The following is a 23,094-nucleotide window of genomic DNA, read 5'->3' as shown; positions in this document are numbered from 1 at the left end:
ATCTCTTATATCTTTATTCCAGGCACTATTTTTTTTGTGCATTTTAGAAAGCAAAGACTCTCTTTAAGATAAATGAAATATTGATTTTAGGTTCAAGCTAGACTCCATTAAGATGCTCTTTTAAAGTCACATTGTGTCTGCAAAGAGTGAAGTTTTATGAACATAAATCAGTTTTCTAATACACATAAGTGAGCTTTTCATAAGCACCCAATATAATTCACCGAACTTCTCTGTTCATCAATAGAACTTGACTGGCTGCCTTCCTAACCACTTTCAGAAGACCTTCCCTGCATGTCTACTATTGAATGTACCACTGATGAATACGTTACACTAGAGACAGCCAGTTTCATTCTGAATAGAAAAGCAGCAGAAGTAACAGACAATCAATGACTTACAGAAGCCTTTTGTGTGGTTTAAAAGCATATTTGAATGAAAGTAAGAACTTCTGGCCAACGTGCCACATGGTTTGGAATGCCTATGGATCTACTAGCTCCATCTACACTGACAGATGCAGCTTTAAACTCCAAAAGGTCTTTTAACAGGATCTTAGATTGTTGCTAGAACCATGAAATGGAGGGCAACACAGCTTACATCTCAAAGGGGCACTCCAGCCAGGGCTGCATTGTCCTTCATCTTGTTCTGTTTGGGTGATCATCAGATCTGGAAATCAATCTAATAGAATCAAAAAGTTGATTGCATGATTATCTTACTCTTCAAATAGTCCAGTGTTTTCCTGCATCTCTGACATTTCTCTCCAATAGCCTAATCAAGAGAGGGGTAGAGTAGATTACAGGTAGGCAGGTGTTGTGGCTTAATCTATCAGGTGGCTAAGCACCATACAGTCATTTGCTCACTACCTGTCCCAGCTGAAATTAAGGCAGCTGGTCATACCAAGGGAGGCAAAAAGATACACAGAGCCTGGCAACTAGTTCTGTATGTGTGTATGTGACAGCTATCTTGTTATTAAATGTAGTACAACAGAATCTGAAAAGGTAGGTGGCATCAAAGCTGCTGTTATACCCTTTCACATTCTTCTGCAATTGTCACTTGTAAGGTCTGTCTATCGAGAAAATTTGGTGCCCAGGAATTAGGATAATTTTTTTATTCTCCTGCTCTGCTGGAGTAAATTCTAACAGCCTCTCTGAAACTGCATGGAAACTTACAGGAACTCAGTTACAAGCATACACAGATGGCTTACCTTTATCTATACTTCAATATCAAATTTACTGTCAAAAACATGAGCATGTTTATAATAACAAGATTAATACACAAATGAAAACACACTGAGAGGCAATACCTGAAGAGGAAGCAGAGAAGCATCAGAACACTGAATAAAAAAACTACTTTAAAAATTGCTAATTATTGAAATGCCATCTGTTCCTCCAAACACTCAGAAGCAGAAAGTTTTCCAGTGTAATGGAACAGTTAATTCTTCGTAGTTCAGACAAATGAGTGATTCGTTATAATTTTTCTCATTCTATCTGGGACTTTTTCCTGGGCGAATCATTGTGAAATTATTTACCTTGAGAACACCGCATGGGCAGCCTCCCCCCTGGTGCTGCAGCATTTCTGCATGTAGCATTGTTGTTTGCATCTTGGCCTGGTCCACCCACTGGATGCCAAACACACATTTTTTTAAATCCTGCTGCTCTGCTTCAGTGTAACTGCATTTATCTCTTGTCAGAACCCATTTTGATTTTGGATACAATCAGCAAGGAAATAAAAGAGAAATGGGAGTGATTTCCAAGCCAACCTGGGTGGAGTAAAGACATCAAGTTAATTCTTCTTTCACAGTGCTTAGCTCTTCTAAAACTTCTTGTGTTATAGTTCACTATAGATTTCAAATGATGAAAGTTTTTGTGTCTAAATTCAGTTTATTGTATGACACTAGAGGCCACAGAAGAGATTGTTCTGCAGCTATATGATACAACATTTTTAAAATAGCTCTTTCAGTAGTGAACCACTACAAGTCAAGTCCCTAGTTTAGTTCAAGAAACATTAATTTAGTGGCAAGGACATCTATTGTATATTACCAACATTAACTGCTCTTGAAGGAAAAGCTATTACGCACCTATGCTGATGATAATGGAAGTCTAGTTCTTCATTTTCTAGAAATGAAAGACTGAGAAATAGTCTATTAAAGACAGAAAGTCGCACTGAATATTTGTTTACTGTAATGTAACGGCAGGATTTTCTCCCCATCTATATAACTTGCCACAGTTGTTTCTTTTGTAGGTAATTTTATGACTGATGATTCAGGTTGGCAAGTGCCCTTTGGAATAATTTAAAAGAGACTAAGAGAGACAGAGATTAGTTCATTTCTTCATATGCCAATAGTGGCAATATCTAAACTTTAAAAAATACACAGGCCGAAGGGCTCTCAAGCCCATGGAGGTCTGTAGCAATGCTGATGAGAGGGGATGTGTGGCAGTAGTAAGGGAGTGTTAGATCTGGAAAGGCCTTTAATTACTAATTACTTTGTGCTGATACACATCTTGCTGGCCGGCTCCAGGAGCCATGTCTGGGCTACAGAGATGGCAGTGGGAACAAACACCAGAATGTCTTTTCTGACCTTTCCTCCAGGGCAGAAAAAATATCCTTCAGCAATAAGAGAACTGAGAGAATGAGAGAACTGGCATTGGTCTGATTCTGGGTAAAACAATAAGTGGAACACAAGCAGCTGAGGAATGAAGCTTGTCTAGATCTTAATAGGGAAAAATTATCTCTTTTTTTCAGCTTTTCATTCAATTAAACTATTTAAATTGCACATTTTTAATTGCGGTTATGGGAATGGGAAATGCTGTTTCATTAGAAGCAGTTTTTATATTATGTAAAATACATAAACTTTATGAAACCTACAGTAAAAAATTCGTTTCCTGGAAGAGAAAATGATACACAGATACAATTTACGTAAGCTAGAATTGGAAACAGTTGTTCTGTAACAGATTAGAATTCTAGTTACATTAATTTGTACTTTTTTTTATCTACTACGACCATGAGCAATTCTCTGTGAAGAGCACATCACATTTCTAAGGGGATTTGTGACCACAGTATGTATCATAAAGAGATTAACACTACCAATATAACTCCATTTTTTTCAGGCACTGCTGAATCAGTCACCATTAATATAACAAAACAGTGATGAGATGTAAATAATAGGGCTCCGAACTTCCCACTCTGTGAGACACCAAGGTCGTCAGTAGTCTTGGAGACAATTTGCTATTTGTACAGAGGAGTGTTTGTACCGGGTGAGACTGTACCACTCTTAGGATAGCTGCAGTGCATTCAGTCAGGAAGGCCTAACGAACCACAGCAGAAAGAAATATAAGAGATTAATTTTTTATTTGTCTAGAAAGACTCGATGTACAACAGTGGAAGAATAGATACACAAAGCACCATACAGTATAATACTTCAGGTAAAAGGCAGTGGCTATCCCAAAGTAGTTAAAATCAGCTTCTCAATATCACATTCATTTTGTCCACGTAGAATCCTAAAATAGCCATTTTCTCCCCAATGCTTTCCCCATGAATTTGCTGCAATCTAAAGAAAAACAAAGAGGAAAAAAAAAGTAATGGTATTTTAAAATGCAAAATGTGAAGTTTAAAGGTAATCTCACGTGATATTTTTGTCTAATGAAAAAGTTTCTCAGATTCGATGAGAATAAAAATGCATTTTTTCCTTATGTCTACTTGTTTATTCCTTTTTATTTTGATCAAAATTTTAGTTCCAAAGCCAGAGTTAATTATAATGGACTACTATTGCTATTAGACTGTCTGATTTATTGAAGAAGAAAGTATTAGGTAATCCAAATATCACCTGGAGGAAGTGGTAATTTAAACAATACTGGTAAACAATATTGGTCAAAATTCAAATTAATGTTAACCTATTAATATTAGTTTCTTAACATTAATACGTTAACATATGTTGAAGAGACACAAGATATGAAAAATTGGTTTTTAATAAATCAGGTTTCATTCAGATTGTTATTGACATTTAGTTTCTAATGAATTCAGAAGGATTTGTGCCTGAGATGTCAGTAGAACCAACAACCACAAGCCCTGCCATCAGCTATATGAATTCCAAATTACCTTCTGCTAAGCATCAGAATAATGGTATGAGCTGTTAATCTCAACCAAAACGATAAAATCTGACTGACTTTAAATTGATGAAAGGCTAAGTTTAATTTTTTGCTGACAGCTGGAAGACATTTTGCAATGCTATTTAAATTAATAGCTTGTCTTTTCAGAATATTTTCCCAAATATTGACACATATTGTTGAGTTTCATTCTCAGACCGCAAAAAGGACATGTTTATGGAAAAAAGTTAATAAGAGTTGTAGGAGAAAACACAGATATAAGTGTAAGGAGATCACATGAAGTAGGATTTGAAATTGAGGAAGATCATGCTGTAGTTCAAGGGTCAACGGGATAAAACCTTGCCAGAAAGGGGGTAGAATTGTGCAGGAGACTTAAAGGTGAATGGAAAACAACAACAAAAGCAGATACTAAAAGAGAGAATGAAAGAAAAGAAGGATTTTTTTAAAAATAATTTGTATTTTAGAAATGTCATCTCCTTCTTTGTAACAGAGTACTAAGGACTCACTTACCCAGAACTTCTGTTTTTGTCCATTTTTGCCAGGTAATGATCCCCACCTGTTACAAGAGATGGTACAAGTGAGGCTTCTAATGCATTTGATCATATTTTGCAGCTTTAAACAAGCAACCAGAATAGAAAAGCTAATGATAGTTGTCCTAGTACCAGGGATGAAACAGCTTGACCAAGTGACGCCTCCACCAATGAAAATGAAGGTATTTGTCCTCCTAGCCACAAGTCAAATTGCCAGCAGGGACTAGAAAAACTTCTGAGCACAAGTGTGCCTGTAGTGTCTCATTGCAATGATCTAATGTTTTCACTGACAGAATCTCTCCTCTGGAGAGTTTGCCAGCTGAACTAACCCAACTGTGTAGGAGTATTTAAATTAATGTGAACACATTTCAATTCAGCTTAAGAACCACAGAAACTTTTTTGTTAAAGATCTCATCTAACACCTTTACAAATATAGCTGGTAAACTGGGACCGGCTGCTCTCAGCTCAGATTGAATTGCTGACAAACTAATTTGGTTTTCTGCACAGTGAGGGAAATGACATGTAAACCTGATATTTCTCTAACATCTTTCAGGACACGCTAAATGTTATGGCAATATCCATGAAACCACACAAAGCCTGTCCCCTCCTCTGAGTGACAGATGTTTTGTAGTTGGAGCTGAATTGCTCAGTGCTTTGAGATGATAAACTTCATTTTGCATGGATATTTGGTAGCAGAAGGTCCAAGGCCATCGTCTGGGTGTAGTTTGATCAGTGACTGCTACATTGCATGCCTTAGGTGCATGCGTATGTTTGCACATCTACTGACTGCCTAAGGAACCCTGCTGGCTTTTCTTTAATTTTAAGGTGAATACTTGTTTAGTTGCTGTTCATAGGCCATGATGCTGGTGCCTGCTGAAGGGCACAAATAAAAAGAAAACCAAAGACGTGAACATCTATTACAGTTTTTTTTCACAGTATAAATTAATCATAAAATGTACGAAATTATCGCACCAGAATCCTTACTAGTATATGACCAAAGTCAAATAATTTGGTGCATTTATGGTGCTCCAATCATTCTGAAAGGCAATTAGCAAAAATACAACAAGAAATCCTATGATGTGGATGGGGAAATCCGGAGTTTCAAATCATCTTTGTAAAAAACATCCACAGCAGCATCAATTCCCCTGGGTTAACAGCAATGATCTGTGTGGAATAGCTGTACTTCTACTCAAAGGGGAAAACAAAAAAGCAAAAAAGACAAATTTAAAACCCCAGCTTCCAAATCTTTCAGAGCAACAGTTGATATGAAGAGACACTGAGCAGGATAAGCTCACAGTTTTTCACTGTAGTACCACGACTGTGTCTGAACTGAGAAACCAGGGATCTTTCCAGCCTCATTTAAGCCCAGGACCTCAACGTCCTTCTCCTTGACAGAGATTTTGCAGGAAAGATATCCTGCAGCGTGAACTGCCTCCTCATCCAGACACATGCTCTGCCTGTTGATATTTGCTGTTTCAATTTCCTTCAAATTCCACTGGTTGTATGACCACAGGTTAGAGGTAAAATTCCACTGTGGCAAGTCATATTGCTGTTTGTTTTCCAGACACTGCCAATCATGGGCTCAATGCTATCAGAAAAAAAGTACTGAAGAATTAGATTAAAATGCTCACTTTGGAAGTAAAAGTTTCATGGCTAGCATAGAGTTGAAGTCTGGATTACAGTTGTGATCCCAGCTGTAGCTACTACTCACTCAGTGCATGAAATCATAGTAACAATGTTGGTGATAATGACCACTTATTGTAATTGTTGTTTAAAAAAAGGTTTCATTATTTTTTTTCTTTGTACTACCAGGAGAAAGTTTAGGGATTATTAATAATCTTTGCTATTTATTTGCCTAATGTGCTTTTGATACAATTAGTCACAATCATACATTTATTCATTTATATTCATTTATTCATATCAGATTGAGATTTACTTGTGGCCATTTTACTAAAAAATTACATCAGTTGCAGTTTGAAAGTCCACTATTTGCATCAGTCTTATGGATAGATTAAAATTTCCTTGTATTTTATGTTCTTGTATTCCTAATTCAGTACATTATCACTCTCATTTATCAGAGTGGCATGATGACCAGCTCTTGAGGTATCTCATCTTAAATTTCTGCCACTACATTGCTTTCTAACATGTTATTCTCTAAAAAATCCCAAATTTGTTTTTATGTTTTGATAGAAATATACTGATTCTCCGAAATGTTCTAGAAGAAAACTTAGACAATAAAATAGAAACAGGTCCTTATTTTTTTATCTTTGACAATAATGTAGCAATGAGTTTAATTTCCTGGATTTTATTCTACCTAATTGTATACAAAAAGCAATACTTGATATATGCTCTCTATCTTACAGTTTAGAAAGAAGAGCTGTTTATTCAGTAATTCATTCCCATGTTGATTCATTTAAGTACTCTAAATAAAAATAAAATATACAATAGTCAAGAAAAGGGACTGTTCTCCCTTATTGGAGCAGTCTGTCTAGTTTTGACTTTCACAGACAAGAAAGACATGAACAGACTGGAGCAAAATCAGTAGTAAACCCTGAGCTGTTTGGATCTGGAGCACAAGATGTAGAAGGAGAGGCTGAAAAAGCTGGCTCAGGAGAGGTTGCTTGGAGGAGATCTTTTTGTTGTCTCCAGTTTTATAAAATGGCAGCACAGAGAAGACAGACAGACTCTCCTGAGGTATGCACAGCCAATAGACAGAAGTTGACAGTCGTGGTTTTCAGCAAGAGTAGTTGCAATTGGACATAAACAAAAGAAAGTATTTCACAGCATGAGTCACTAGTAGAATGAGAAGTTGTGGAATATCTGTCTTCAGATACACTCCAAAATTTTGGGACTTAGAAGCCCCAGGAGCTTGAATGAACTCTGAAACTGGTTCTTTGAGCTGAGGGATTGAAGTGAATGACCTTCAGACATCCTTTCTAGCCTAAACTACTTAATAATCTTAGCAATTGGACCTATGTTGGACTTGCTAATCCACCATTCCATGAATTTGTTTTGTATTCGGTATATAGCTCTTGTGTAACAGCTGTATAGCACAGTAGGCTAGTAGACTGTGATGAGACAGGTGATTTTGTCAGGTTTTTAACAGCTGTGGTTAAAGAACAGATGATAATGTTGGTTCATTGTTTACTGTTCAAAACCAGTCTTGAAGTTAATGCACGAATCAGGAGCAGGACTTAGCAGGAAAGGCAGAACAAACTGACAGCTCCACAGATGCTCATCTTTAGTGGCAGCAAATGCAGCATGGAGTTCCAGGCCTTTTTGACAAAGCCTTTCCTAAATCTTGGCATGGTTGGTTCAGGCTCATTGTATAGGCTTGCTCAGATTCACCAGTTCTCATTTCTCCCAGGCTAATGTGCTTCTCTCCATCTGAAAAGCACTGAGCTGTAATGTAAACAGCTGTTGTTTTGTGAAATACGCTAGATATATACTGTTCAGTGTTGCAGCATTTTGGGTCCCGTGCCAGTTTGATTTGACATCTTGCCTCTGGGAATGCATGTCAGCTCCAGCTAAGAGCATTTCTGGAGACTTTCTGGCTCATTCATATTTGTATAGCCTTTAAAGATGAAGCAATTACTTCCAGAAACACCTAAGTGAAAGCTATTTCTGCTTTAGTACCTTTAGAAAAGGAGGAAATATTTTCTAACATAGATTTCTCAGCTTTCTAAATGAGTCTTCCCAGCAGAAATATTTCATTTAATCTTTTAAATTTCTCCTTTTCTGTTTTCCTGCCTATATTCACGCTTTGGTAGTTTTCATAATTTCTGTCTTACTAATGAAATAAATTCATTCCATATTGTATCCCTTGGTTCTACCTATCAACACCTTATGGCAAGCAAGCACAACTTCCACTTTAAGTTTAATTTAAGTTTAGCTTCCTCATAGAAAAAGAATCCCTAAGTATCCTTTCTGCTGCAAAGTCAAGTGTCTGAGGGTGAAAGATTCATGATATAAATGAATAATAAATTCAGCTTAATTTTAGCTGCTCTTTTACCTGCTGCTGTAAGTACTGCTTCTTGAAGTATGAACAAAAACTAACAGACACATTTGTTAAAAAGTAACACAAAATATTCAGAAATCTGAAAAAAAGTCAGAGGAAATGTGAAACTTGTAAAACTCATAGCCATCCACTGGAATGAATAGAAATTGGATGGTATGTTATTTCAAAAATTCAGAAATCAATCATTTTTCAATAGAGTTTACATTCTATGTGTTGTCATAATTAGACTGAAGTCTGTGTCTTTTACTGTATCTGGTTCGTCACTGAGATGTGACTTCTTTATTTCCTATATATTTTTAAACATACACTAATTACAAAGGTTTGTTCATCTGCCTAAATGCAGGTGTCTAGGGCCACTTGAGATGCCCCTGGATGCCTGAAACATTCTCATGGCAGATGTGACATAGGACCAACAAGAAATCTGTGTTCTTTCAGAAATTAAATCAGGCAGCAACTTCTTTCCACTGCTGCTAGCACCAAATACCCCTGAGGGTACTAACATATTCACAAGCAGGTGGAGTTGAGTTACCCTCCAGGCTCCATTGCCTATGTTGACTATATCACCATCTCTAAGTTGACAGTTTAGAAATCTAGCACGTCATGTCTACCATCAGAAACATAACTTCAGGTACTCGAATCTCAAGCTGAATTTGGACATATCCGCATAGTGAAGTGTGAGCAAAGCAAAGGAAAAGGAAAATATTAGGAAATATATAATGAATAAAGTGTTGAATGGGTATCAACAATCTAATAATGCGCTGTCATAATATAAATACAAATTACAATAATTTTTCGTCCTTGTATGTCTTAAATATCTTTTAAAAGAATAAATTAAAAAAAAAAAAAAAAATGACACTCAAAAACCAAACAGTAGTTATGAGAAAAAAAACGCTGCCTGCAGAAATCAGATTTTACCTTGGAATTCCTCAAATCATCAAAACAGATTTATTTTTTAAATAAAGATATTCATCCACTGTTTGGAGAAGCTGACTATCAGCTATCACAGTTGTAGTATAAAATTTCAGATTAAATGAAGAGGAGAATTAAGACACTACAGATGGAAGGACATGGATCCTGTAAATCTTAAAATTAGCAGGTACAAATTTAAAAAAAAAAAAAAAACATTTAAAGGGGAGGTAAAATTATCTTAGTAAACAACACAGCAATTATAACATATATCAGTTTCTCACAACACAGCAAGAATCATAGATAGTACAGTTTAGTACAGAAAATTAAGCCAGGAATATTGTGCTAAAAAAGTTGCTAAAACAATTGAGGCTGCATTTTATGTTCCCTCATTGCTTAGAGTATGAGCTGGTTGAGAGACCAACAACAGGCTGGAAAGGAAAATGACACTATCTAACTTTTATTGTGTGAGAGCTGTGCCTTGGAGTCTTAAGCATGGAAGTGAACCCCTTTGTGCTAGGCACTGTACATGGAAAAATTCAGTACAAGAATAAATCTTGTTGCTATTATCTTCTTTCTGAAAGTAATTTTTAAAGAAAGAACACAAATAGGAATCTATTCATGAGTCTGGGAGGTATCCATATTTTGACTAGAAGTCCAAATCAGTGGGAATTAATGAATGCTAGTCATTTATTTATAGAAATTATGACACTTGTTAGAGTGGTTTGCTGATATAATTTCTCTAGTAGAGTCTATATACAGGTTGCTTTTTTCTGGCAGCTTATTCCTGAAATCCGATGGTTCTTTCAAAAGTCATTTTTCCTAAAGTAGGCTTTTGCAAACTCTATGCTCATTGTTAATGAAATCCTGACCCTCCTGAATGATCAGGTACTTCCCAGTACCTCCTGGGAAGCCTAGACCTTGGATGTTGAAGGGAAAATGATGTCACAGTGAGAAATAAATTAAACATGCAATCTGCTTTAGTTACGTTAACAACATTAGAAAGGAGATATAAGAAGCTGGGATTAAATATAGGCATGGTCATGCATGTTTTCAGCAAAGAGCTATACAGTGTGTGACTGGAGTCCTACATTAAATCTGAGAAGTCACTGCTAGGAATAAGAAAAAGAAGTAAATGATTTTTGTGTGAGGAATGGGAAAAAGAGAAAATAAAAATGCACAGAGACTAACAACCTAGATGTGTGTAGAACTCAAACTCCCTGCAGAAAGAGAAAATTCAGTATCAGATATTAGTGTTTAGATAGAATTGTGGAAGAAAGTAAAGGAAATAAAACACCAAGGAAATAAAGCACTAAGAAAAAAAAATACATCCTACTAATAAAGTAACGTAAATACCAGAGGAATAGTTCCCAAGGGGAGATGACAGAGACTTTTAAAAGTAACTTAACAGATTTAGAGAGAAATACTACATTTTCTGGAAGATGATCAAAATAATCTAATAGCACTTTTTTTTCCTCTCTTGTTCATGTGATTATTTTAGCTGACATTTACTCTAAATTAACAACATGTTAAATGTGAACAGATGTTGGACCTCATTACCCACAGAGAAAAGGAATCTATTAGGCTTATTTTTAACAAAGCTTTAGATCACTGATGTCCAATCCTTCAGTATTTTTTTGAAAAGCTTTCAATACAGCCCTTTACAAAATTTCCATTTTTACTGACAACAAGAAGGGATTTCAAGGAGTCATAAAGGAGAAGGTCTGAATGTTACACAAAATTACACAGTAATGAAGTTCTATGTGACAAAACTATTCTGTAAGAAATAGGCTATTTAGTTTTTCCAAACAAAACCTTCACCATCTTCAATGAAAAGTAACCTTGAATAAAAAGAAATAATTTAACCAAATTTCATTCAGTCTTCTTCGGGAGAAAAAATATTTCAGGTTACTCAGGGGAAACCAATTCCAACTTGTCGTGAAAACATAATTTATGCATTCTTTTTAGACAAAAGGATGAGCACATCTAAAAAGAAGGTCTTAAGAGTAAAGGAAAATAATACAAGTCTCTCAAGCTATGAATTCATGCAGTTGATTAGAGTAGAGGTCAATGTTTTGCATTAAGCAAAGAGTTATACTCTTTACGGAAGACAGATGCTCTAGGAACTGGCATTCTGCATCATCTTTCTAACTTCCCACATCCAACAACGTATATCCAGAACAGACTCCTCTGGCATACAGACAGTCTCTACCTCACAGTCAAAAATACACGAACAACAAAATGCTATTTCCAACCACTACTTACATTCTTTTTCAACCGGCTTTAACTCACTCTTGCAGTTCACCAGTTACACAGTTTGTAGACTCAATTTTGGATTCACTGAAGTCAGTGGCAAAGCCTACTATTTTCTAGAATAAAGTCAAGATTTATCTCTGTTGCTGCTGTTTTGTTTTTTTGTTGTTTTGGTTTTTTTGTTTGTTTTCTGGTTGCTGTTTGTTTTCTTCTTTACAATGTCTCCTCTCTGTCATTATAGAATGCTTGTGCATTGAAAATCAGAACATTCAATAATTCTTTGACTAAAAGGAAGCACAGATAGAAGTCTTTAAAAACAATATACACAGGAAACTCACATCACAGAGTCCTGAAGGAATTGGCTGACATAGTCACCAAGACACTCTTGATGATATTTGAAAAGTCATGGCAGTCAGACAAAGCCCTGATGACTGGAAAAATGGCAGTATAACATTCATTTTCAAGAAGGATAGAAAGGGTGACCTAGGAAACTGCTGACCTGTTAGCCTCACTTCAGTGTCAAGCAATATCATGTAGCAGATCCTCCCAGAAGTTATGCTAAGGCATATGAAAGAGAGGGAGGAGATACGAGATAACCAGCAGAGTTTCACCAAGAGTGGGTCCTGCCTGACCAAACTTGTCACTTGTTATGATGGTGTAACTGCATTAACAAGCAAGGGAAGAGACACTGGTGTCATCCATCTGGATTTCAATAAGGCCTTTGACATGGTCTCTCATAAAGTCCTTCTCTTCAGATTGGGAAGATATGGATTTAATGGGTGAGATGAGGAACTGGTTGCAAGATTGTACCCAGAGAGTGATGGTCAATGGCACAACGTCTGGATGGAGATTGGTGACAAGTGGTGTTTTCCAGGAGTCAATGCACTGATACTCTTTAATATCTTCATCAGTGACATCAACACTGGGAGTGGGAGTGCACCCCCAGCAAGTTTGCAGATGACACCAAGCTGTGTGGTGCAGCTGTCACACTTGAGGGACAGCATGTCACACACAGAGACTTAGACAGGCTTGAGCAAGAGGCCCAGGAGAACCTCACGAGGTTCAACAGCTTGGGTTGTGGCAACTCTTGCTGTCAGTGCAAAATGAGGGATGTAAGGATGGAACACAGCCCTCTCAAAACTGCCTTGAGGATACTGGTGGATGGTAAGTTGGACATGAGCCAGCAGTGTGCTCTTGCAGCCCAGTAAGCCAACCATACCCTGAGCTGCATCCAAAGAAGAGTGGCCAGAAAGCCAGGAGTTGATATTTCCACTCTACTCTGCACTGGTAAGGCCTCACCTGGAGTGCTGGTTCCAGATGTGGAGTCCTCAGCACAGGAGAGACATGGACCTGTTGGAGCACATCCAGAGTAGGGCCACACAAGTTATCCAAAGGATGGAACACCTCTCTTACAAGAGCAGGTTGAGAGAGCTGCGGCTGTTTAGCCTGGAGAAGAGAAGGCGCTGCAGAAAACTGAGTGTGGACTTGAAATATCTAAAAGGGGGCTATAGGAAGGAAGGATAAGAAGACATGTTATCAGGGTCTGTGGTGGTAGGACAAGGGGAAATGGTTTCAAATTCAAAGAGGGTAGATTTAGACTGGACATAAGAAGTAAGTATTTTACAATAAAAGTGATAAGGCCTGGGAACAGGTTGTCCAGAGAGGTGGTGGAAGCATAGACATTGGACACATTCAAGGTCAGGCTGGATGAAGCTCTGAGCAACCTGATGTAGCTGTAGGTGCCCCTGGTCATTGCAGGAGAGTTGGACTAGATGACCTTTACAGGTCCCTTCTAGCTCAAACATTTCTATGATTCTATGAAACACTGTACATATTCTGTTTGTAAGGTTGTAGACTTTACTCATATTTTGTTTTGTTGCTTTTTCCTTTTTTTCTTCCCTTTTTTCCCCAAATATTTTCATTTCTAATGGCTTCTGCATTCACAAAGATCTTCAGGTTAAATGGGGCAACTAGAAAACCTTTTATAACCTCCAGTGCAATATAAATCCTGTAATTTCTGAAGTTATATATGTAGATAAATATCTCTGGCCCTTTCTATCCCTGAGAAAATTATTTGTGATCAAACATGACTTCATGTAGTCCAAATTCATCACATCCAATTTATGGGAAATGAGGTATTTAGATTAGGAAAAAAGACTCTGCAATCAAGACAGAGGTAAAACTTTTGAAGATATATCCTACCCAAATGCTGAACACAGACAATGTTAATAAAATAGACTAATTTTTCTCCTTAATACTAAGTCTTCAATCTAGACTTTGCTATTTTAGTGTCATCATTTTGATCAAAAAGTAACCTATGAAATTTCTTTAACAAAAAGACTGCCTTCCCATAGACTAGACCTACAGAACAGAAGAATACAAAGGTTACTCAGTCCCTCTAATCTATTTTAATACAAAAGCTTTTATTTCATAAGATTCTCACAGTACCTCCTTCTACAGATAAAAAGACAGTGGGCCACAAATACCTGCAGTCTGAAACTTTTCATCTAACTCTCCTCCTTGGCCTTGGTCATATAACTGCCGTGATACTAACAGACACAATAAAAAGATTCACCGACTAGTGTTCTCTGCCAGAAAAAGTTTTTCAGAAAAGGATTACTGGAACTCAAAACTATGATTTTACACAGACTTAGAACAAGAGCTAAGTGAAATTATCGGTATGTCAGTGGTTAAATTATTCTAAAAATACTACATTAACTAATAGTATGGGAGAAAAACTCATGGATTTAACTGCATAAATCTCTAAATAAAGTTTATCTTTTCCTGATGATCTTGTAATGTATTTTTCTTTGCTGTAAAATATTTTTTAGTATTACTTATTTTTAAAACTATAATGTATTATGTCAATTGTCAGAAATGAAAAGAAAGAAATGAAATGAAAGAAGAAGAAAGGAAATGAACTTATTTCCTATGAAAGAAAGAGGGAACTCATCCCAAGGTTTCTTTAGCTGAAAAGAAAATGTGGCTATTGATGGCCTAAAAAGATCTTCTTTGTTGTCATTGATAATCTGAGATGGAGTGAGGACAAGTGATAAAGAAAATTGAGAGAAAAAATATATCTGCAAGGTCAAAAACAAAGGTGTCACTAACAGTAGTCACTGGCATGTCGTTTAAGCCTCTGGACTTTGCACTGTGAGTCATTTAAATGTATATTAAAGTGCTGTTGCACTGCCTGAATGTCTCCTCAACACTAAAAGACAAGTTTTTGCTTCACCTGTCAATTTTAGAGTGACTGTGCTAAAAAACAATGAATTCAACTCATGCTTTTTCAGGGCGTTGATGTTTCAATTTCATTTATTCTCCTGCAATATTGAATTTAAATCTTCCAGTGGATAAAAATAGAAGGGACATCTCTCAGTATCCTCTTAATAAAGTTCTTTTCCATTCTAAGCATCTTCTAAATATCTGAAAACCTGTACTGGTCATGAATCAGTACCTAAGGCTTTAAATAAAACTATACTTGTTCCATACAAGCTTTAAGGTGACAGTAAGTATATCTGATTGCAGGCAAAGACTTGGGCTTTTTGAAACCCTTCTGAATTTTTCATTCTCAACGGAGAAGCAGATACAATTCTTTGAATGGAAATACACATGAGATATTGTAGCCCATCACGAATGTTGAACTGATAAAGATGAATAAGGATGAGAGAGAATCTGTCTGAACAGGTTGGAAACATTAGTGATGGATTTTTACTTGGTTATACCTGACTTTGAAGAAAGATATATTTGACTGAGGCAGAGCTGCTTAAGCCAACATTCTTCCTCCAAAGTTAATAGATTTTGCCATCCTTACACCATATCCAAATCTGCTTCACTGTTTTCTTTTTCTATAAACACCCCATTTCTCTTCTTTTTCTCAGTGAGATTTAGAAAGCCAAAGGTGTAAAAGAATAAGAGTAAGAGTAAGAGTAAGAGTAAGAGTAAGAATAAGAATAAGAATAAGAATAAGAATAAGAATAAGAATAAGAATAAGGAGTAAGAAATGCACCAGTTTTATAAAGAATATGCTATAGACTGGACTTTGGCAACTCAACTCTAACTCAAAAGTATAGATCTGGGAGGCAAATCTGCTACCAAATTCATTTTGATGTGAATTAAGTCTGTTTTTATTAAGATATCTTGAGGTAAGTGTTCAGTTCCATATATCTTTAGTCACTGATCCTAGTAATTTCAATCATTATTCTATTTAAAATGTGAGTGCAGAAAAAAATGTGAAAATTGCCAAATTCTGAACAGTTTGTCTTCATTAGCTCTTTGTAGTTCTTTTGTGCCTTTTCAGGTAGTTTTCATTCTGGTGTGATTTTGAGTTGAAATTTAATGTGTATATACACATAAATCCATATAACTGTGTGTGTACATAGACACAAACAAGCATGTGACATTTTGAGGATATTATCTTACCATAAACATTATGGACCATTGGTCAGTGAGTTTGTTGCACAAGCTGGCGTTACTTTATGACGTTTTTATAGTGGGATTCATCTAGTCTACCTTAGACATTTTAATGTTAGCTCTGCAAGTCTGACATTATCACCAGGGGTTCCTTTACAAGTAACAAACAGAAGTTAAAAAAAAAAAAAAAAAAAAAACAGCAATTAAATGCACTTAAGGACAGGCAGAAAGAGCAGCACAACAGCCATGGATAATAAAGGAAACCACGACTGCCTAGCAGAGATGTAACTTCTAAATTCTACTCATCGAAACTTAAACGTTATGAATTCCAGTCTCTGTTACTCATTTTTTCTACTTACCTCACTGACTGCAGACAAGACACAGAAACTTGAGACATCATACTTTGTCTGTCAGCATGTCAGTCTTGACTTCAGTCCATTGGAAACTTATTTCACTGTCCACAGAGACCATCTTCACACTCAAACCATCTGCAACCTGCAACACCCTCTGCCTGGCTGCTCCATATTTTTCTTTTTTGTTTCCTCACAGTTCTTTTCCCATGCTCTCCTTGAGCCTGAGGTCATACACTACATACTGGAGATAGATTTTTTTTAGACTTAGAGCTGATTTTATGAAGTAGAAACCTCAAAATGATAGAAAATAGTTAGCAGTTTCAACTTGCATAGTGACAGAATTCAGTCAGTGTATTCAGTTAGACATTTATATGAGCCTATCTGTTTGTGTTAAAAATGGTTTTGCTAAAATTTATATCTATTTTATAACACTCTGTAGCCTTATACATAGTTGCAAGCATGAGGAGCCTATGGCCCTTTCAAAAGTGTTTTTGAGAGATTGCACATATCAGTTCATTGTGGTCATCCATTACTATAACTGCCTTTTACAAACATTAACTCATTTTTAGGAGTTATAAATTTAAAAATCAGATCACAATGAATATCAGCCTGCATAAAACTGCATATTTTTATCGTACTGCATCAAGTCTCTGCCCCCTTGTTCTCTCAAAAAAATTCTGTGATGCAAAATGAAAATAATCATCACAATTTTTAATTCCAGTTCAGCATTCATGAGATTCTCATGAGCTTTTTTTTTCCATGGAAAAGATTTTGCATTATCTTCTGCTCAAAGCCAACAACAAAACAATGTGCACACAAAACAAACAAACAAGAACAGAACAAGCTGCTGTAGATCGCAGAGAGCTTGTGTCTGGGCTATGCATTTTACGTTCAAATTAGTTCAAAGTGTTGATATGAATGATATGAAAAAGTGACAGCTTCATTCTGAAAGTGTTTGAATCTTTACAAAGCAGCGTTTTAGACCTCATAGTGCTGAGCCACATTTAATCACTGGATTCATCATTGCTAGTAAAATGGTGCCCAGAGAGGTGGTAGATGGGGCTCTGAGTGATCTGATCGAGCTGCAGATGTCCTTGTTTATTACAGGGGAGTTAGAATCATAGAATAATAGAATCACCAAGGTTGGAAAAGACCACTAAGAACATCCAGTCCAACCATCTACCTACCACCTACCGCCAGTATTTCTTGCAAAACCATGTCCCACAGTATAACATCTAAAAGTTTCTTGAACAACTCCAGGGTCAGTGACTCCACCACCACCCTGGGCAGCCCATTCCAGTGTCTGACCACACTCTTGGAGAAAAAGTATTTTCTAATGCTCATCCTGAACCTCCCCTGGTGCAACTTGAGGCCATTCTAGCTACTCCTTGTATTGGTTATATGGGAGAAGAGGCTGACCCCCACCTCACTGCAACCTCTGTTCATATATTTGTAGAGAGCAATAAAGTCTCCCTGAGTCTCCTCTTATCCAGACTAAACAATCCCAGCTCTCTCAGATGCTCCTCATAAGGCTTGTGCTCCAGACCTCTCTTCAGTTGGACCAGATGACCTTCAAATGTCCTTTCCAACTTAAATGATTCTCTGATTCCCTGATAAGTTTAAGTACACCTGGTCTTGGGCTCAAACAATCTTCAACTTGTCAAAATTGGATCCAATTTTACAATTAAACAACTCTGCAAATATTTCACGTGGCATAGTCCCAGCAGTCAGAACACTTATACATTAGATGGTGAAAAAAAAGGGACATTCATTACAGTTTTGGATCCATTAGATCAGTTCAGCAATCTTCAACAAAAATTAGAAAGTAAATGTATTTCCCACATATTAAACTCCTAATCAGTCTGATGTTTCTTTGCCTTCTTTTTCTTCTTTTTCATTCACTTTTTTCTCATGTCCTTTGGCATATAAATACACTTCCTTCCTACTCAGTGTTTTGCACAGACTGGTCCATACAACCCTCTGAGGCTACTGCAGGTCTAAGATGTCCTATTTTTTGCTTATAAATGGCTCCTTGACTGTTTCTTTTTCTGCGACCATCCTAATGGTTATCATTTAAATCAGCAGCTACTTCAGCACATTAATAGTCCTTGTCCCTTGCTCCTCAGCTATCATGTTGTTCCCCTATGCAATTCTGGTCTAATCACTTTCCCCTGTGATGAGATTCACTAGGTTAGACAACATATTTTTATTTGAGGGAATAGTTATTACCACCCTACACTTTTGCCAAACACAGGAATCCCAACATCTGCACTTACAGCCCCGTAGAGGCTCATCCCTGAAGTTCCAATTTTCCTGTTTATCAATTTCTCTTCCAGATATACCGTAAATACAATACATATATATATACCAAACATACAGCATTTCCTTCATAAACCTATTTTCCTAATGCAGACTGTTTTCCAAAGTCCCTGCCAGTTTCTCTCTTTCATATCTTTGCAATGCTCTCTTCAGGAGCTTTTCCTCTGCTAGTCTTTGAGTCAGGATTTTTGCAACTCTATAGGCTCGAGGCTGATCCTGCTTAAGTCTGCTGCTTCTGTCTAGCACTAGCAGACACACTCTTGTAATTCCTAGTCAGCAGATTCCACAACCATTATAATTTCCATACCCTTTGCAAGGGTATCTATATCACAGATACAATAGGCAATTTATTTCACTACACTTTCTTCTTGAAGAATCATGTCAGATATACTCTCAGCAATCTTTCTCCAACAAGACTGAATCATTATTTGTTTTATATTCTACATCACCTACAAAATATTTGTTTGAGACTTACCTTCAGCCATTTGTCTGTTTAACTATTCCTTCAGTGATTTATTAAGTGCAACCTTGCATATTCCCTCCATGTTAGAGTAAAAAGCACTCTGATGCATTCTGTAACTCAAGTGTGTGCATTGTTAGATACTTGTCACCTGTTGGCACTGTTCAGCATTTGAGGGGAAATCAACTGATGTATTATTCATATTCTTCTGCAACAGTTTCAGACTGGGTGTGTTCTTCTTATGCACCCCAGATAAAACCAGCAGCACACCTGCAGCAGCTGATTTCTGTTTGGGGTGTGGAAAGCTCAGACTGCTGTGTAAATACAACTGTGCTGGCTAGTTAGGAGGCCACCGGCAACGTTTACATTTCAGCTTGGATTCTGCTTGGTGACTTGTTCATTTCAGTTCAGGCCACAACTTCTCTCTTTGAAGTCTTAGAACATATGTCAGAGTGGATTAAAAGGCTGTGGGACTACAGCTCATTCCAACGACTTCTAAAATCCTCAGATATACAAAAATGAAACAAACAGAATCTTTCACTGGGAGGTAACAGCACTACATCTCTGACAACAAAACCTTAAGATTCTAAACTGAGCAGTAATATTTCCTTGCTTTCATGATTAGCATGGAAAAAAGGGTAAAAGAATACTCACCCAAGGAGTTTCACTGAGTGAGTTTTCCATTTGGATCCCTCTTTGTAGGAGTGTCTATAGATTCCTTCTTTGTAAAGGAAAAAATCCTCATAGACTTTCATAATAGCTAAAAAAAAAAAAAAAGAAAAGAAAATGGTAGGATAAATCAGCACAGTTAGCAAATATTGCTTGTACTCTAGATTGCTCCTTAAATTTTAGCTGTCAGGTTTTGTGTCATACTGCATGAGTGTTCTTTGCAATTACAATAAATTCACTAATTACTCAGAAGTTGCCTCCTTTGAGTAAACCAAGGGAAATATTCCAACACACCTCTCAAAAGTCTCCTGCCAAATTAGTTGGCTTTCCCTGTCCTGGAAACTCCCTATGACAGATCTATTTCAATTAAAAAAAAAAAAAAAATGAAGAAGAAGAAATATCTTCTCCTATGGGCTTATGCAGGTTTTCTAATTTCTGTACAAATCCAGTCCAATAAGACAAATCTCTTCAAGGTTCATGCATAAAATCCTCAGTTATGAGAAGCATCTGCATAGTCCAGAGAAGTATTTAACTGCCAATGTATATGCATGTATGTAACATCCTATGAAATATGGCAGAGTGACAAACATTTGCAATTTTTTTTTTTTTTTTAAATTTAAACAGAGTTCATTGGGTAGACTGGAATCTCCTTATGGAAAAATAGATTTTCTATGTCTTTGTTCATTATGACTTTCAAATGAAAGTATTGTAAACCTGATCAAAATACCGTTTGTTAATAACTATGTAAGGCCAACAAGCTGACAAACTGTAAATTTGGTGCAAGAGAATGAATATTACTATCTACACTTTACATCTTTTCGTAGGATTATCACTTGTTTCAATTTTAAGGAAAATATTTTGAGGTTTTTTTCCAATTCGTTCTGCTAAGTTAGTTCCATTTGTTTTGTTACTTGCTGGGCTACAAGATCTAGAGAAAATATTTTCCATCTTACAATACATAAATAGAAGTGTGAATACAGGCTTAATTTCAGTCTGCATTTAGCTTATGATTTTAGCACACTTCTATTTGCCTAGAACAGCTCCCCTGTGAAGAAAGGTTGAGCGTACTGGGTCTGTTCAGCCTTGAGAAAAGAAAACAGAGAGCATCTGATTAATGTTTATAAGTATCTTAAGTGTGGGAGTCAAATGGACGTGGCCAACTTCTTTTCAGCAGTCTGTGGGGACAGGACCAGGGGAACGGCCATAAACTGGAGCATAGGAAGTTCCTATAGGAAACCCATAGGGAGCCTGCTTTGCAGGGGCTTAGACTCTGTGGTCTCTTGAAGTCCCTTCCAGCCCCTACAATTCTGTGATTATGTGAAATTGCCACACTGCCTGCAACGTGAGAATTAATGAAACTCAGTTTCTTAAAGTCTTGTGCCTCAGGAATCCTATAACGTACATGTCTCAATGACAATTTTAGTGTGGTTGGAGTAGTAAAACATATGTGCCTTGTATAGATCTGCACTATCCATTGAGTAAGGCAAGCTCATGCTGCATTTTTTTATTCATCTGGCATGTTTTCAGATTAATTTCCCCTACATGAATATTGTCAAAAACTTGAAGGAAATTGTCTTTATGATCTCTTGGTCTCTATCAAATTGGCTTGAAACAGAAAGCATTCTCAAATTTTAGGAGGCAGTAAGATGGGAGGAAAAAAAACAGCTCAAAACATGGTCGTTTATATAGGTTTCATTTACCCAGGAAACCCGGCTGAAAATATGCATTGTTAATAATGTCTGTCATGTCCCAAATTTATGCAGATAGAAACACACAGAGAATAAGAAACCATGACGCTAAGTGGCAAGAAATGGGAAGAGTATTATCAGTTAAATAAGAAAAATAAATTTAATGAATAATTCCAGAGCTTCTGCCAGAGCTGTCTGCAGAATGAGAGCTCACAGTTATTGATAGCAACAGTCCAAGTGGAAAATAGCACAAACTTTACCCTTGTCTTCTAGCTGCAAGGTCAAGACTCAACAAAATTTCCCTGCAAAGGTTTACCCCTTCCTACTGCAGGTTCTCCAGTGTATAAATCTGGGAATTCCTGTGATTATCCCTCTATCAGTAATATCAAGGTCCGTTTGTTCAATTTCAGTGAACAATTTATTCTGTATCAGCACCTCTAAATCAAAAGTATGTTCTTGGCTCTTTGAAGAACTATCATATCTATCATACTGAAATGAAATACATTTGAAATATATTTGCAAAGTAACTTCAACCTATATGAGAAAATTTCAGCTGGTTGTGTATTACATGTACATACGTGGAATATGTATATATTCTGTATATGTAGATCTGTATGTAATTGTACGTATATTTGCAGATATGCATATATCTTTATTCATACCTACTTAAAAAGCCTGCATATTAATCAGGAGCTGTGTTCATTAAGTGTAGAGTAGATAGAAAGGTGATAATTCAAAGTCAAGCACTGACATATTTTTATTTTTGCAGAGACCTTGTCCTGATATGGACTGTGACTTGGAAGGGATCTCACTTTTCCAGCCAGCTGTGTGCCATCCCACATCAAAGCAACCATGCATTTTCCAAAATGAAAGAATTAATGATTAATGAATTGGAAGAGGCAGTAATTTTTGTGCCTCACTGTAGCTTATGCATAAACTACCTTAGTCATGCTGAGCTGTCAGATCCTTGCATAAACACAGCAGATTCATTCTACTATGGATTCATCCTACAATGGATTCCACTGAATACAATTCTTAAATTAGAATCCATGTATCTTAGACATATAAAGATACAAAACCCAAAAATGTAGTAGCTATCAGAGAAAAAAAAGTGTAGCACAGTACATTAATGCAGGTTAGTGCTTTCTCCAAATCTGTGGCAGTATATGTAATGTTCCTTTATTTCCAAGATCATGATAAGTAAAATTAGAAATTTCTTGTATTGCCAATGTGTTTTTAGCTTTGATTTTGGCTGAGAGCAGCCAACATTACAGAAGAGATTCTTATCGTATGTCAGCACTGTATAGGAGTATGTCATAAAATCCATTAAATAAAAATTATGCTCAGTATTTGATTGTCTACTGGAAAATTTTCAAAGCATTAGTAAA

At 36.6% G+C, this 23,094-nt stretch overlaps 1 protein-coding gene across 3 annotated transcripts in view; it reads right to left on the bottom strand.

Moving 5' to 3' along the window:
- Positions 1-3,323: 3,323 nt before the first annotated feature.
- TINAG (tubulointerstitial nephritis antigen) overlaps positions 3,324-23,094 on the bottom strand; it is a 44,700-nt gene continuing 24,929 nt past the window's right edge. Inside the window, exons 9-12 of one of the 3 annotated variants that reach the window (XR_006168188.1) lie at positions 20,004-20,109; positions 19,365-19,462; positions 4,608-4,653; positions 3,501-3,541 (exon numbers count right to left, since the gene is read on the bottom strand). Coding sequence is in view for 2 of the 3 variants with exons in the window: in XM_042814857.1 (XP_042670791.1) it covers positions 3,431-3,541; positions 4,608-4,653; positions 20,004-20,109 (263 nt within the window). In the remaining variant the exon portion in view is untranslated. Of the gene's footprint in view, positions 3,542-4,607; positions 4,654-19,364; positions 19,463-20,003; positions 20,110-23,094 lie in introns of those variants that run through there. The other 2 variants (XM_042814857.1, XM_042814867.1) reach the window with 2 other exon arrangements.

This window comes from Centrocercus urophasianus, unplaced genomic scaffold (genome assembly GCF_019232065.1).
Source record: "Centrocercus urophasianus isolate 14NV4802_14NV808 unplaced genomic scaffold, USGS_Curo_1.0 seq_10, whole genome shotgun sequence".
Lineage (NCBI taxonomy): Eukaryota > Metazoa > Chordata > Aves > Galliformes > Phasianidae > Centrocercus > Centrocercus urophasianus.
Note: the sequence above shows the minus strand (reverse complement) of the source record. Positions and strands in the feature narration are given on the sequence as shown.